Genomic DNA, 16,332 nt, shown 5'->3' on the forward strand with positions numbered 1-16,332 from the left:
CTGGTATGGAAAAGTGACACCACCTTTACAAGTTTCTGTGTTAAGACAGTGTTAAGCAGTAGAGTCGCCTCCAGGTTGTTTCCTGACAGAAACACTATCGGTGGTTGGTAATTGCACCTGTCAATCAAATGTTTAACCCCTCCCTTACCTGTCTGAAAACACAGCATCTTGGGGTAAATTTTCTACAGCCTCTAAACACAGGGACAGAGTTGATGTCAAAGTGTTGTGTCCACTTGAATTACAATAGACAGGAGGGTAATTTTAGAGTATTTGCCCCATGATACTAAAAAGCTATCAAGCACTGCAGTTTTAAATGTTCTTATTTAATACTGTTAAAATGTCTTCTGTACCTCCCTCACTGAAAAATCAATAATCTAACGCCTTGTAAATATTGCCCTTCCCCAAACTTTAACTACTCTGTATTTTTTCAGTAGCTGCAGTGATGGCTAAAGCTTTCACATAACACTTGTAAACGCTAAATACAATACTAGATCACATTTGGGACATTTTAAATCTCGCCCATTAAACTCAGACTTAAGGTGAGTGCAGAATTTTCCACATTCAGACAAAAAATGTGAAAATATCTTGATATTATTAACTTCTGACAAGCTCAGAAGTTACAATGAAGGAGCATGAAAACTGTTTCGATTGGAGAAACTTTAACAATGTATGAAAATGAAACTTTTTCTCAGGTTAACATGTTGCAAGTGAGCAAATGTTTTAAGCCCTCTTTTAGAAACATCAATCACACATGTGTGTCCAAAAAGGACGTTCATCAGCTGATTATGTTTCATTGTACAGAGAGCAAGATAAGCATATATGCTTTTTAAGAAACAATCATTGGCAGCTTTTATCCTTATTCTGGTCATGTGTACTATTTGTATTCTTCAGAAAGAGCCATCAGACGGAGTATGTTTGCCAGTGCTGTGGCTCTGGCGACGTGATGCTGCGTTGCCCAGGGAGACAGTGAGGTTTCTTCAGAGGGTTAAAATTTGTGAAGACGTGCTTCTGTGGAAGGAAGATGTAGACTTGGAGACACTTCATCATTCTGGAAAACTCTCAGTCACACTGCTAAGAGATGGACTGCTAAATAGGTAAACACACTTAGAAATGCAAATCACGTCGAAGCACACTCACCCCAGACACTGGACACACACTAGTTGATGCGTGCACAGGTGATACTAAAGCACACACATCCACATCATAAACATTTCCTACCTCACCGGGTTCTTGCTGGGAAGACTGTATTTGTTGATGCTAAACTGAAAATGAGAATATGTTTGGGTGCTCTTGTGTGTTCACCCTTCATGACCCAAGGGGGAAGTTTTATTTATGCAAATGCATCACAATCATCGCTTCTTCCCCTGCAGCCATCCATATCTTCTTCACCCCCCTCTCTTCTCCTCTCCTCTCACAGCTCTGAGTACCACACTTTGAAGTCCAGCATCCTGCGAGTGGTCCATTATGACGGGCAGAAGGATGATGGGGCATCGTCCGCGGTGACGACAGTCACCAGGGAGATTCTTCAAGAGGCAGCGGAGCACATCGGAGCAGCGCTGGGGGAGACTCTCGGAGGTGAGGGAGGCGCAGGCACCCCCCAGGGGGAGTAATGGGGCGATGAAGGAGGACACACGCAAATCCCCTGACATGACTCGCTTAACACCCACCAGGAGAGATGGAGAAAGAGAGAGATGAGGGGTGGTGAGTGTGAGTAAGGAAGAAGTGCAGAGACACACACAGAGTCCTGGAATGTGACTCTTCTTTACTTTTTATTCCATAAAGTTGTTTCTGTTTCGTCAGGTACAGGATTTTCTATAGTTAGAAAATCTATATGAATATCTGACAGGAAGGCAGTGTCAATCACAGAAAAAAGTCAACTTGGTGTTTAATGTATTAGATATAAGAGGCCTGTGTAACATTATATTATTATTATTGTTGTAGTTGTCATCTTCATCATTATTATTTTTATTATAAGTAACTTATTGCACTTCACCACATCATTTTTATTGACTTTCAGATACGTATATGTGTGCAGTCCAAACACAGGTGGAGCTGTAAACTTGCAGTGTGTTTTTTAATCTTGTTAATTTGTTAAACAAATAATACAGTTATAAAAGCAGCCACGTAAAGGCTTCCCAGTAGACACGAGTGTTCAATAATATTGTGCTACTGTAAAAACACTGGCAAAAATAAAAAAGACTGAGGATTGAAGTGCACAGCGGATGGAGTGAGAGGAGCAAAGAACAGCTCAAGAAAGAGACAGAAACTGAAATAACAGAAGATGACTAAAGCTTGAGATTGATGTCCTGTGTACAGTTCACTTCTCATATTTCACACTGATGTACTTTTGGGCAGTACATTTTCTGTTTCATTGATTCCTAAAGAGGCCAGTAACTTAGTTTTGTCCTGAGCTTTCTATGGAATTTGAAGAAATACTGTGTGTTTATCAGCTGATATCCAAATAAATGCAATTTTTCTGAATAAATATAAACTCATGGAAAGTGGGTAATTTACTAACATTTACATAACGTTACCTCAGTAGAACTGGTCATAGGAGAATTTAGTGATTAGTGACTATTGTTTGATAGTAATAGCAAGATATTTGCAACAGCAGTGATTCATCTGTGTTCTAAAGTACATCATCTAAAGTACAGGTAATGCATTATATCCTGAAAATCATGAGGTTTATTAAGGACCAAATGCATTAACAGACCAATATTGTGTTATGCACTTTTAGTTGAACACTCTGTTGAACCTATATCAACTTCAACTTCAACTTTCAACTTTCAACTTTCAACTTTATTTATCCTTAGAAAAGGAAATTCGGTGTGCAGCAGGGGTCATAAACACATAAGCACATACAGAGAAACACATACTCATAAACAGCACCCCCATATGCCACCCCAATAAAATTACATAAAACAGGACAACACACAATGGAGCCACTCCCCTTCCCAACACAAGTAAAAGAACAGGTCCAATTGGGCAGTACACAAGTTAACTGCCATATGGCCACGGGCGTTAAAAAATAAATAATCACATAAAAGATTTTAAAAATTGACATAAGAAAAAAAAAATAAAAAATAAAAAAAAAAAAAAAAAATATATATATATATATATATATATATATATATATATATATATATATATATATATATAGTGTGTGTGTGTATTTGTTTTGTGCTTACAGAGGCCTTGCGACTGCAAAGTGAAACTCTTTGGCTCAAACATGGACGTCGGTCAGAACAACTAGAGGAACTCATGAGTTTCATGGAGCGATGGAGCGATCTCCCCGGAGGCCAACACGATGAGACGAAGCTACAAGGTGCATGTTTGAGCCAATGCAGTGTTTTTGTCTGTAATCAAACACAGTCGACTTTACAGGAATGTGGTTTCCAACAGATTCACTCGTCCTCCCTGTGACATTAGTTCACTCATCATCATCACATTGCCATGACAAATAGGATGCATATTGAACAGACATTATGGTATGTAGCACAGCAACAGGTGTGACATGCACTCCAGTGTTAAATCTTCCTCAGACGTGTGTATGAAGTGTATGAAGTTACGATTATAAGGTGTAAACTATGTCTCTGTTCCCTTTAAGTCCTGGTAAACCATGCACACGTTGTCCACACTTTAAATATTAAAGCATCCTATCTCAGTTACAGAGTTAGGGCATTCATGCTTGTGTTTTTTTCTGTGTGTTGTGAAATTGTTTTGCATCCCCTTGTGTGTGTGTTTATATAACTGTCAGTCTGTTTGTGTGTGCTGACTGGATGTAGACTTGGAGCAGCTACTGTCAAAGGAGGTTAAAGAGTTTTCCGATGGAGAGATGACCATAGCGCTAACATCAGTGACCACCGACAAGGAGGTAAGATTTAAGGAAAAAATAGACTAACATGCCTTATTTTATTCAGATTTGTTTGTTTACTTATGGTCGATTTAACAGGGGCCGATACAGTAATGGAGATAGTGTTTATTTATAGTGTTAAACCCATCATTAGAGGGTTTAAACAAGATTAAACATTATATTTTGTCCAGTTGGAACACAAATATTCACTTTCTGACTTTTATTTTTGCATCTTTGAAAGTTTGATTCTTAATGGAATATTCTACAGACCTTGTTTTATTAGGGGAAAACTGACACCTTCCTCTAAAAGCTAAATTATATTCACATATTTGCAAATATACAGTGTATATACATATTAATGTAAATATATTTTACTAAATGGCAGTTGTAATTATTCCACTTAAGATTATATGAACATAGTAATCTTAAGAGTACAACTCACCCTGCACAAATATAATTTTAGATGAATGTTGACTTAATAATATTGGCTGATTTAAGGCATTTATTACCTCAGTTAATGGCCTCATTAGTCTGATTTATCTACATAATCCTTTCAGTGCATAACGCCGTGTATTTTCCTGTTTCTGATGAAGCAACACAAAACGTGTAGAATCTTTTAAAAACCCGGAGAAGAAACAGCTTTGACAAACAACACAATGTTTTTGTCATAAAAAAGTTACTTCTGTTGACTTTACTTTTTGAATCCATCACACCTGCACTGTGTCATTTTGGGGGGTGTTGTTATGCAAGAAGCGGAGCCCCTCTGATGTTCTGATGTTCTGCATTTGGATGAGATGCAGATGGAGGCCTGAGAGCCTCATATACACAACCAGGTATCACCTCCTTCCCCACTGATATCTTAAAACTCAGCTCACACACTCACAGAAACACACTCAAACACAGCAACATGTTCACACATAAGTGTGGAACATTTCTCTAGCTTTATCTGTCGTGCTCCCATTCTTCCTCTGTACTTCACATTTACAATAACACACACACACACACACAGAGGGTGCTTTAAGGCTTTAAGCCTACCCCTTGCTTTTCTCCCTGCTGTAACTTCTAATGTGTTCACCCCCCTTTCACGACTCGTACCCCCCCAAAAAAATCATTCATTATTTCTTTTATATCTCCTTCTCACTTACAAAGCCCATTTTTCTCAGTGGCTGCCTAGCGTGCGGTATTAGGCTATGTGTAAAATAAATGATGTCTGTAGCCGTAGGGGTATGGCTCTGCCTCCCCCAGAAAACTACCTAACGTCCAAGGAACATTAAACACCCAGATCCTCGTTTAGCGAATAAATAACCATTCATTTGAATAGCTTTGTCTGTGTGTGTGTGTGTGTGTGTGTGTGTGTGTGTGTATATTTGTGTGTGTGTGTGCACCGGACTTTCTGTGCATATTTTACCAGCGCTGTGCCTGCATGCTGTGTGTCAGGAGCGAGAGAGAGACAGAAAGACAGAGAACGAGAAAGAGAGAGAGAGAGAGAGGCCCCATTAGAGACTTAATATAGAATAAATGGCCAGGGGCCTGTGTGTCGCCAGCGGACCCTCCAACTCCACAGCGTCATGGTGGGTTACTAATGACCTGAGATCAGGCTCCAAAATGAACTCCTTATATGCATGTCATTTGCAATGTGTATATATTTATATATTATTTTTTAATTGTGTTTGAAAAGAGAGTAAAACGGTATGAGAGTGTCATTTATTGAGGAGGCTTAGGGAACTTCTGCCTTAAATGATTTTTTCCTGAAAACTAAATAAATTAGATTCAATTAGTGTGTAATGGTTTATGTGTTATGTGTTTGTCAGAGTGTGTTTTGAGTCTGTGTGTGTTTGATAGCAGTTAAAGAGGACGGAGCTACAGATTTCTTTGTTAAAAAAAAAAAAAAAAAGATTCTATCTATGATTGCCTAGTTAGCAGAAGAGAAAGCTTCAGAGTGTGAATGATCCGGACACATTGTATAGACTGACTGATGTATTTTTGTATACTGTACAAACATACATTAGTCAGTCTGTGTGTGCTTTCACTATGGATGACAAGAGTGGAAGCGATTCGTTTCTCACAATGCAAGTCTGAATATCTCTCATTTATTTATCAAAGTGCACTACATTTAATGTTGTAAGGAAAAATTGTAAACTTTTACTTATCAGTTTTACAATATTTACTAAAGTGTCCTGAAACACTTTTTGTTTTTTAATTATTTTTTAAAAAAGATACTTTTCTGATTTTTCATTTGTTGCTTTCACTAGCTGTTTTTTTTGTCTTACATTAGCACCAATAACAACCAAGTATCCCTATTCCTAAAGCCTGTATGTAGGTTAATTTATCTGCTTTTATATAAAGATCTTATTTCATTTATACACTTTTAAGTTTTACAATGGGTTGATCTCTGTTTTTGTATCATAGCCATCATAGCAATTTCTATATTAGTAACTTCCTTCACATAAAAGTAAAGAAACACAAGTGTTTTTCTTGCAGTCTTGTCTACCCACACTTTTTTCCTTCAAATCACCTTTTTTTTTTTCCTGTTTAAAGAGGGTACAAAAACATATGCACAATTCAGTAGGTTGGAACTAGCAGAAGAAATGCCATAGGAGCCAAGAAAACACCTTGCTCATGGGCACACATTAATTGTGCAGCGTCACCTGTAGATGCACAATGAAACAGAACACAGCCTGTGTTCTTTAAAGCCAGAGGAGCTGGTATTTCTTATGATAAACCTGAAAAGTATTACGATTTAAATTGATTCACATCTTGTTGCTGGTGAGTGTGTTCGTGTTCAGAAAGGTTTTCACGGCTCAGTAATTAGCGCTGGCAGATGAGGCGTTGGTCGGATGAAGAGTCGTCATGCTGTGGGGTTGATGAACTGTGGGAAGGACAGGAGTCACAGCCACACACATATGCACAAATATGTGCATAATGTGATTTTCACATGTGTTAATAGGGACATACGAACATTGTAATTGTATGCTTTTTCATACTATTTTCAGCCTTTAGACAGGAGAAAGTGTTGATATGTTGAAAGTTTGCAACTGAACTCCTTACACTGATCTGATGCAACTTTGTTTATTTTCCGTGTAATAAAATAAATTAAGCATAGTTTCTGTGTGGCTATATTAACTGTTGTTTGTGGATTGTGGTTGAGTTGTGGTTGTGTGTACTTAGAAGGTTTAGCATTTGTGGACAGGATTAAGTTTTAGTTTTTTAGTCTTTATGCTGTTGACATACTGCATAATTGTTTGTTTTAGTCTTCCTGTGTATGTGTGTCCGTTCTCCATCCGAGGTCTGCTTTAGGTTCCATTTTGGCGAAGTTGATTGTCTCTAATGTGTTGTTTGTTCACGGTCCTCCTCTGGCCCTTCTGTTTGTTTATGCAGGGCCACTTTTGCCCCTACGCCACTTGCACAAATAATTATGCTTGCTAATGAAGGGGCCCGCAGCCACGGCACTCTGTAAATGCCTTTCTGATGAGAGGCACGAGGAGACAGCAGGTGCAGGATGGGCCTCCCAGGGACTAAGATTGAAGACCAGGAATCCTGGGTGCCCCGCCCATCCATCCCTCCATCAATCTATTCCTCTGTGACTTCCTTGATTTTCTCTTCAGAATTTTCAAAGCAAAAGTACATGCTGCCAATATATATGTCCATTTTACAACCATGCGCAGAAATGTAATGTAAGTCTCGGTTCTGTTAGACTACTGGCACATGCATAATATGATGAATTAGATAACACACATATAAATTCAAACATGTTTGGAAAACCAGTGCACAAGAGACTCACTGTGCTTTATTTTCAATAACTTGCAATGATGTTTCTCCCTCAACATGTCTTTAGAAACATTCATACTTCGGTTTCCCCATTTTCATTCTTCCCCTGTGGCTTTCTTAGGCTTTGAGGGCAAACAAATAAACAAAACAAAACATTTATAGACTCAGTGCTTGCATCTTGGCCCCCAAATCCCTGCACTTAGTGAATGAAGCATGTCGAGAAGGCCCATATGAGATAGACAGACAGAAAGACATTTGGGCTTCTTTCCAGTAAACTTTTACACCCCCTCCCTTATTTCATCTCGAAAACTTCATAAGCAGCAATATTCTTGTATGCGTGTGTGTGTGTGTGTGTGTGTGTTTGTGTGTGTGTGTGTGTGTGTGTGTGTGTAAGTAAGAGAGCATATGACTGTTGGTTTGGTTTGCGAGCACATGCGTGTGTGAGTTTTCTTTGTGCATGTGTCTGTGTTGAATGGTATATGTTGCACATGTGTGTGCGTGTGAGTGCATGGGCATGTGTGTGTTTGAGCAGGGTGGTGTCAGCTCGCTCCTTGCCACCCCATTTGCTGTAGCTGTACCGCTGTGATCACAGACAGATGTATAAATCAAACCTCGCTTGATGGATTCATCAGGGTGGCGAAACGATCGCCTGAGAAGAACTCGCAACTCTCTTAGCATTCTGTGTTCTGACGGAAAGGGTATGCAAAGAGCCTAAATGGATGAACGCTTGATTAATTCTTTGCCGGAGATGTTGGCGACAGCAGGAAATGTGTTTTTGCTTTGACTGTGTTTGCACGGGAATTTACGCGCGCGGGGTGTGAGTTATGAGGCCTGAGTTTTGTACCTAAGGCTATTGTGCATAATGATGGCAGGTTGGGAGATCTGCAAGCAGCCGCTAAAGACTTGCTACCTGTGGAGCAAAGACAACCAAAGACAGAGAGGGAGGGTGTGTGAGAGTGTGTCTGTGTGGATTGAGGATGAAGAGGCAATATGAGAAACAGAAGCAAGTGAGGGAGGCAAAATAAAAAATGACATCAACAGAAGATTTAGGTCCAAAGACAAAATAAAACTGGGAAAGGGAGAATAACTCTGCTATCACATAGAAATTCTCCCTGTGACTTGTTGTCAAACTGCTTCAGATCATTAATACCATTAGACACAAGAGTCAAGAGCTGGTCCTCACAGATCTGGGTCAGAAAAAGTAACCCTTCACTAGGTTAGCTACACCATTCTATCAGTAATAAGTTAACCTAAGAAAATTCACTGTCATGATTTAAAAGATGCAGACACCATAATTTTGGTTTCATACCAAAAAAAGTAAAACTCCTTAGATTAACATAATAAGCCGAAATAACTGCCAAGATGTTTTTTTCCCACTTTTTAAAAATCTTATGCGTGGTGTTTAAACCTTAATATGCTGCACAAGGCATGAATGGTCATGTTTTACAGCCATAGATGTTTACAGATAGGAATTTTTGCAAAGGATTTTTTTAATCATCATTATATCATATTTTTTTTAATATTACATGGAAAAAGAAAGGATTTCATATATGCTCATGTGTTGAGTCCTAATAGTTCCACTTGTTGCAGATGTTGTATTGTCATGCAGAAAATCATGTGTTAACACTCGAATTTTCTGTAATAACATTTTAATGTATTGCATATTGTTTCCATCAAATGTCTTTTTCTATTTAAACAAATTCAATAAAGCTGTCGGAAAACAAGATTGAACACCTCAAACCAAAATACATTCAGACTGAAGTTTAGGGAAACTCTTTCTGATTTAAAGGGTTACTAAAAAAAAACTCAGCAAATGAGATACAGGTCTCTGTTGCCCTAGCCTTAGGTTCTTGGAGACAGTTAGCAAGTGGATTTTTATAGCTAACATGTTGGTAATTTATAAAAAAAAAAAAAAAAAAAAAAAAGACAATCTGTGTATCTGGGGGTGGCAGAAAGAGGGGGAAGGAGGAGGGGCTGGCAATATGAGTAGTAATTTACTCAGTTAAGAGCCAAATGGCAGACAGACTGTCGCCCTGCGTGTTATCTCTGAGATTTGCACTCTGCTCGTTTTCTGACTTTATTTCCCTGCCTGTGTGTGAGTATGTGTGTGCAGTTTTGTGTGCATATACACAAACTTATGTAGTAGCATAAGAGTAGTTCCTACTTTCAGCATATCTGTGTGTATTACTGTAAATCACAAAGGCATTATTACTTTACCAGAGCTCATATGTGTACATACTGGTGCTTGTTTGTTCATACACTGAGATTACTGTAGATGACTGCAGGCGCATTTATCTGTACATGTTAGATTTACATGTGCCTTTACTTGTGTGTTTGTACTTAAGTGAGTGAATATGTGTGTTTTAACGAATCTTGGGAGGCTTCATTGCACTCATCAGGATATCAGTGTTGAGAAATGGTAGTGTCAGTGAAGTGACAGTTGTGTGTGTGTGTGAGGATTGATGGGCCTGTGTCTGACAGCAGCCATATTGTGGAAAGGAAGAAGAATGGAGGGATGGAGGAGGGAACAGGGGGGCGGCATTGTAGCCTTCTCATCCTCACAGGTTAATATTGACACAGCCTGGGCAGATACATCACCCGCAGTGCTCATCAGTCACTTTCAGTGGACTCGTACAAATGCACTCACACAGGCATAAGCAGAAAAAAGGACCACACAGAAACAACAAGACACTGTCACAATCACAAATAATATGGACTATTTGTACTGACATGCAAGACAAACAGAAATGTTTGTAGTAAATGCCAGACACACATTTACTCCCCTTTTAGGTCTCCTACAACTCTTTTGTTTAAAAGTTCTACTTAAATAAGCACAGAAACAATTTTGAGAACTTCACAAAACAAACAGTTGTACAACAAATCCAGATTAATCGAGCAAATATGTTTTCAAAAGTATCACTTTGTGCACATTCTGCACAACACTGCGTTGCAAATTATAGTTGCAATAACATTGTTGTTAATCATTTCAGAAAGAAAAAAAAACAAGTTCCCTTGACAAACAAAACAATTAATTAATGCAACTTTACATCCATCAATCATTATGGGTGCCACTGAATTACCATAATCTGTGCATGGTGGCTGTTTTAAGAGCAAACAGTTAATTTCCAAACAATAAATCACAAAGTGTCTCTTTACCCCTCTGTGAGCTTTGACAGCTTCGTCTCTCATTGCTATAGATGAAAGCTCACTTATAACCACTTCAGTCTAAAAAAACTAAAATCATATGCGCAATAAAAAGCAGGGGTCCAACAAAGTTTTCCATACAGCTGTAATCACAATGTTAGACATTTATTAATCATTTTCAGACCACGAACAATCAAATGTAATGATTGCTTTTTTAATTATTGGTTCATTAATATTGTTCATAATGTAAAGTTGGAACTGTGAGTATTCATCAAGAACTTTTCATTACACTGGTGCCATACTGGGTGCGTCTTTGTTTATCTTCTTTTTCTCTCTTTCAGGAGCGGAATGTTTTTGTGGACAGGCTAAAATCATTCAGTCTTCACCACGGATATGAAGGCGTAGTGGTTCTCTTGTCCATCAGCGATCCTGTTTATCATCCCCGCCAGCAGGTGGCTGTCTACTCAAACAACACAGAAATACTAAACCAGGTAAATGAGCTGTTTTTTCAAGAGTTTCTCTAAAATACTCAACTCTGCATCATTTATTTATTTATTTTTCCAGGAATGTCCCATTGAGATACAATAACTTCCAGAGAATCCTAGTCGAAATGGCAACGAGAAATAGTTTCACATAGAAAATAATTACAATAATACATATAAAACACACTAACTACGTAAAAGTAACTGTAAAAGAGATGTTAAAAGAAAAAATAAAACAGAGGCAAAAAGAGTAAGAAAGAGGCAAATAGACCATATCAGCTATTTCAACCACTCACACCATCTACAGAGGTTTATGTAAAGCTGCAACATGTATAATACCAGTAAGTAAAAAGCTTCTAAAGGTAATTGAAAAGAGAAAAAAAGGGGGTTAGGGATTGCTGTTTTATGGTTTATTCTATGCGAATGCAGGATTATTAGAAAAAGCAGTTTTACTGAGTTCAGAGGTCAAACAGTGAACATTCAGGGGAATTTGTTGCTTTTGTCACTGTCATGCTGTAGTGCAATAGGATAAGACGCTGGAGAAGTGAGTAGCAGTTTACCTACCCATGAACATTTTCTGAAATTTTTTAGTGACAGCCATCCTAGAGATTCAGATATAAAATACAGTGATGAGTGCATGAAACAGCATTGGGTACAATTGCCTCTGCTGATTAGAATAATAGATTAAAATAAAAACAGAAAAAAATACAATATATATATGCTATTATTGCTACTAATATATCTTTTCATTTATGTTTCTTTGCCTCTGCTTCACTTTTGCTGTGATTATATGAAGAGGTGTAAAATGTTAGGAGAGGTAAAGTGGCAGCCGCTCACTGACCAGACAGGTTTATTTGCCTGTTTTTCAGGATTTTGTTCATCCATTATTCTGTAATAACTTTTGCAGGAAATGAATAATAAATAAAGTGCATTTTAAAATAAAGTGATTGTCATTGCAGATCTGCTGTGAGTTGGAAGAGTCTTCAAGCTGGTCTCTCTCTGGTGAACTGGAACCCAGGGAGAGCTTTCAGGTGTACCACATCCCTGTGAACACCTCGTTTTCTGGTACTCCTCCTGTCCTGGAGGAAGAGATCCAGAGTCTCCTCAAGGATTTTGTTGACCGGCGGAGCTCTGTGCTGGCATGTCACCCCAGTAGTCGGACCTCTTCTACAGAGGGAGTGGCAGGCAGCATTGAGTTCTCCCAGGGATCGTCTGGAATCAACGACATGGACGGTTCAGACATAGAACGAGTGGATGCAGGGAGTGGAGATGTGGTGGCAGTGGCAAGGTATTGAAATGGCCTTAGCTCCATTCTTTAAATATCTGAGAATGAGCATCTTTTCTTGAGGCATTTTGAGCAAAAACCTGCATAGCTTTATATTACTGTCGTTTTATCTTCGTCAATAGAGTGATGGCGGATGGTGAAGAGGACACTGGAGGTGTAGGTGCAGCCGGAGGTGGGGAGCTTGTGAGCCCTGACAGTGGTATGACCACAATCCGCAGCAGCCGTTCATCTAAAGAGAGTTCAGTGTTCCTCAGTGACGACAGCCCTGTTGGAGACATTATGGCTGGAGGTGGACCTGCTCCAGGGCCAGGAGGTATTTTCCTTCGAAACCCATCACCGCTTGGTTTGTTGTCGCTCTCTCCTCCTGTCCCACCTGAGAGGAGGAGGCACCACTCAAACAGGAATCGGAGTGAGAACTTCGATCTGTTTAGTTTTGACCCTCTACATGGCAGTGACCAGTCTGTGCCGGCTGGGGCAGAGCAGGGAAGTGCAGATGGAAGAGGCGTCGAGGGTAGAGGTAGAGCAGGAAGTTCCAGTCTGTCAGAATTTGAAGAGCTGAGCTTGGTGGATTTCTCTGCTGCTAATTCATTGGGCGGATTTGAAAGTCGAAACTCTTCAATTGACCAGCCTGGTCAGATCCACGGGAATGAGATGATTGACACTGTGGTTCCTCCGACCCCAGTCAACAGTCTGGTAGGTAGCCGTCCACCCAGCAGCTGTGGAGTTAGATTCTTTCCAGAGGATGTAGTCGAAAGGATCAATGGCCTGCAGCACAAGGACAGCGTGTCGTCATCCTTATCAGAGACCTGGGATGAACTTGGCTTTGACACACAGGGAGCATTGTCCTCAAGTGATAACAGCAACTGGAACATGACAAAGGCATGTGAGAGCCCACAGAATATTTTGGAAATAATTAGAGAACCAAACAAAGAAATGACAGAAAAAGAAACCAGAGAAGAGATTGGCAATCAGAGGGCTAAGACCCTTCAACCCCAGTTAAGTCTGATTACTGAGCAGACTGAATCATATGACAACTGGAACACGGATTCTCTGCTTAAGGATCAATGGAATGCTGTTACTTTGGCTGATCTGCAATTAACACCACCTGAAGAGGAAGTAGTTGTTAAACCCAAAGCTATTATTTTTGGAGTGAAAGAAAAAAAATCAAAAAAGAAAGAATTCTTAAACACTTTAACACCAGACTCCTCTAAAGAAGAGGATGAAGGAGTACAGGGCAAAAAGGGAGACAAACAAACAGATCTCCTGGACTTCTGGACTTACTCAGCACAGAAGGGATTTCTCAAATCTGACAGTGGAACCACTGCATCTTACCCTGAATCTCTAGATATGTGGAATATGACAATTCGGGATGACAGCCTATCACCTCTAAACACCCCTGACTACTTGTCTGAAAACTCAGGTTCTTTTTGTGGGCTGAATCCCAATGTCGGTGCATCAGTTGAGAGTCCATTAGGGTACTCTGATGGGGGAATGGAGATGTGGAACACCACCATACAGGAGGACAGCTCCTCCACCGTAACAAGCCCAGAGGCACCAGAAAATGGAAAAGACCTTTGTCAAATGGGATCTTTTGATGCCAGTGATTCACCTGAGACCAGTGCAAACAAAAAGGAGAAGGAAGAAAAAGTAGAGAAGGAGAGAGGTATGAGTGGAGCACAAGAGGAAGAGTGTTGGAGAGGAAATGAACACAATGTGAAAATAGTCATAGAGGCAGCAGAAGCTTCACCACATGCTGAAGATATATGTGATAGTGACAAACAGTTAGAAACACAAACACTGGGATCTGCAAATCCAGAAGATGAGACTTCATGGGACCTGCCTGTACCTGGTATGGTCACCTCCACCTCAGAATATGATAATGTAGGAGCTGGGACATGGAGCTTGACATCCTCCCCTGAGGTTAGCCCTGTTGTTGATATGATACAGTTAGAGGCGCAATCTAGCCCTTTTATAGCTGTGACCAAACATTTTCATCCACATGTGGAAAGTGATCAATACCAGACGGCTGATTCCCAAGAAAACGCTGAATCTGGAGTAGCAAGTGAAGTGTTTGTATTTGAGGGAATTAGTGAGTCAGATCAATTCAGAACAACTGGGAGACATTCAGTTGAGGAACAAACTGGGGAAACACTAGAAGAGGCTTCATCTGATTGGAGAGAACAACCCTGTGATCATTCTCCATTTTTGCTGGTAGTCCAGACAAGTACAGGAGAAGCTGAAACACAGTTCTTATCCCACGGGCAATCCACTGAAACCCAAGGAAATCTTAATGAAAGTGATGATGTGGAGGAAAAAATAACAGAAACACTGTCTCCAAGCTCAGGCTCTGGTGGGGAGAGAGATGCACTGAAGTACAGCCCCGACAGCCTCCATGCAGGCAGTCGAGATGAACTCAGGTCCAATTCTGATGGAGATTCTTCATCAGGACTAGAAATGGAAAACATTATTGTGTCAGGTACAGTTAAAGAAGCTGAGAGGGAGTGGCGTGGCAGGTATAAAGAGCCTGACAGACAATCGAAAGGAACAAGGAAGTCAATGGAGACTTTCAGCATGCTTTCCTATGCTGCCACAGTGCTGCAGGCCCAAGCTGCACATAGAGAACATCAGGAGAACACACATCAGAAGAGGCAATGCCAAATGTCTGCAGATAACAACGGTGAAAATACACAACTACATAAAGCCCCCTTAGCTCAAGCAATGTTGGACTCAAGGCAATCAAATATTGGTATGACCCATTTACATGAATCTACCAAACACACCACAGATGAGACACATTCACAAATATTAAACCAGGATCACTCAGACACAGGCAGCACCTATGTGACTGAAACACTCAGTCCCAGACAATCAAAACCCAAACAAGACACAGAAACTAAACTGCCCAAGTCAGATTCAAGACCACCAGCTTGCAGCCAGACACAAGCAGATGAAGCAAACCAGGATGATAAATCAGCCATTATACCAAGAAGTGTGTCTCCATCATTAAGATATCCATCAGATCACTTCCTGAAAGCCAGAGAGGAAGTTTATGTACATTCCCAGATCTCAATGGAAGATTCAGATGAGGGAGGGCAGTCACCTTCTGCACCTCCACCACCATGTCCTACCTCTTTGGGTAATTTTCAAGTCTGGGGGGGTCAGTTAGCAAGACAAGATACACCCCAAGCCCCATCTGGTCCAGAATCCCCAGTTCTTACCAACAGTTCTGTCTCCCACAGCAGTTCATTGACTGGTTCCCCATTAAGTGAAACTGGTCGTCCCTCAGACAGAGGACTTGGATTACCCTTTTCTGGTGATTTAATGGAAGAGGAGAATGATGAGGAGGAAATAGAAGAGGAAACACATAAAGAACACACTACCTTACCAAAATGGACGTCAGAAGGACAAAAAGAGACACTAGAAAGACCTGAATTAAAATCTCCAGATCTGCTGAGTTTCACTGAGGAGCCAATTGGAGGTTGCTCATTTCAACAAACAGATTTACAAACACTTCAGTCAGATCAGTTCTCGCAGAATACAGTCCATTACTACAATGCTCAGCCTGCGAGGAGTGGTGATCATTATAAATGGTCAACAGAACAACAGATGGGGAGCCATGAAGCTTCTCAAGAAAGACATTCACCTCTATTAAGGTAAGCAGTGCACTTAAACTCAGTGTATCCAGCCCTGGGGATAACATCATTTATCACAGTTATTACACATGTGCAAAAAAATTGAAAATGTCTAATTACAAAAACCAGAATTAAAGAGGACCTCTTATGGTCATTTTAAGGTTCATA

General features: G+C 40.0%; 1 protein-coding gene across 1 annotated transcript in view; it reads left to right on the forward strand.

Moving 5' to 3' along the window:
• LOC115425728 (uncharacterized) overlaps positions 1–16,332 on the forward strand; it is a 37,629-nt gene that overhangs the window by 7,525 nt on the left and 13,772 nt on the right. The window contains exons 3-9 of the mRNA XM_030143447.1: positions 892–1,094; positions 1,418–1,575; positions 3,191–3,325; positions 3,786–3,874; positions 11,107–11,256; positions 12,207–12,535; positions 12,655–16,185. Of these exons, the coding sequence (XP_029999307.1) occupies positions 892–1,094; positions 1,418–1,575; positions 3,191–3,325; positions 3,786–3,874; positions 11,107–11,256; positions 12,207–12,535; positions 12,655–16,185 (4,595 nt within the window). The remainder of the gene's footprint in view (positions 1–891; positions 1,095–1,417; positions 1,576–3,190; positions 3,326–3,785; positions 3,875–11,106; positions 11,257–12,206; positions 12,536–12,654; positions 16,186–16,332) is intronic.

The sequence above is a fragment of the Sphaeramia orbicularis genome, chromosome 9 (genome assembly GCF_902148855.1).
Source record: "Sphaeramia orbicularis chromosome 9, fSphaOr1.1, whole genome shotgun sequence".
Taxonomy (NCBI): Eukaryota; Metazoa; Chordata; class Actinopteri; order Kurtiformes; family Apogonidae; genus Sphaeramia; species Sphaeramia orbicularis.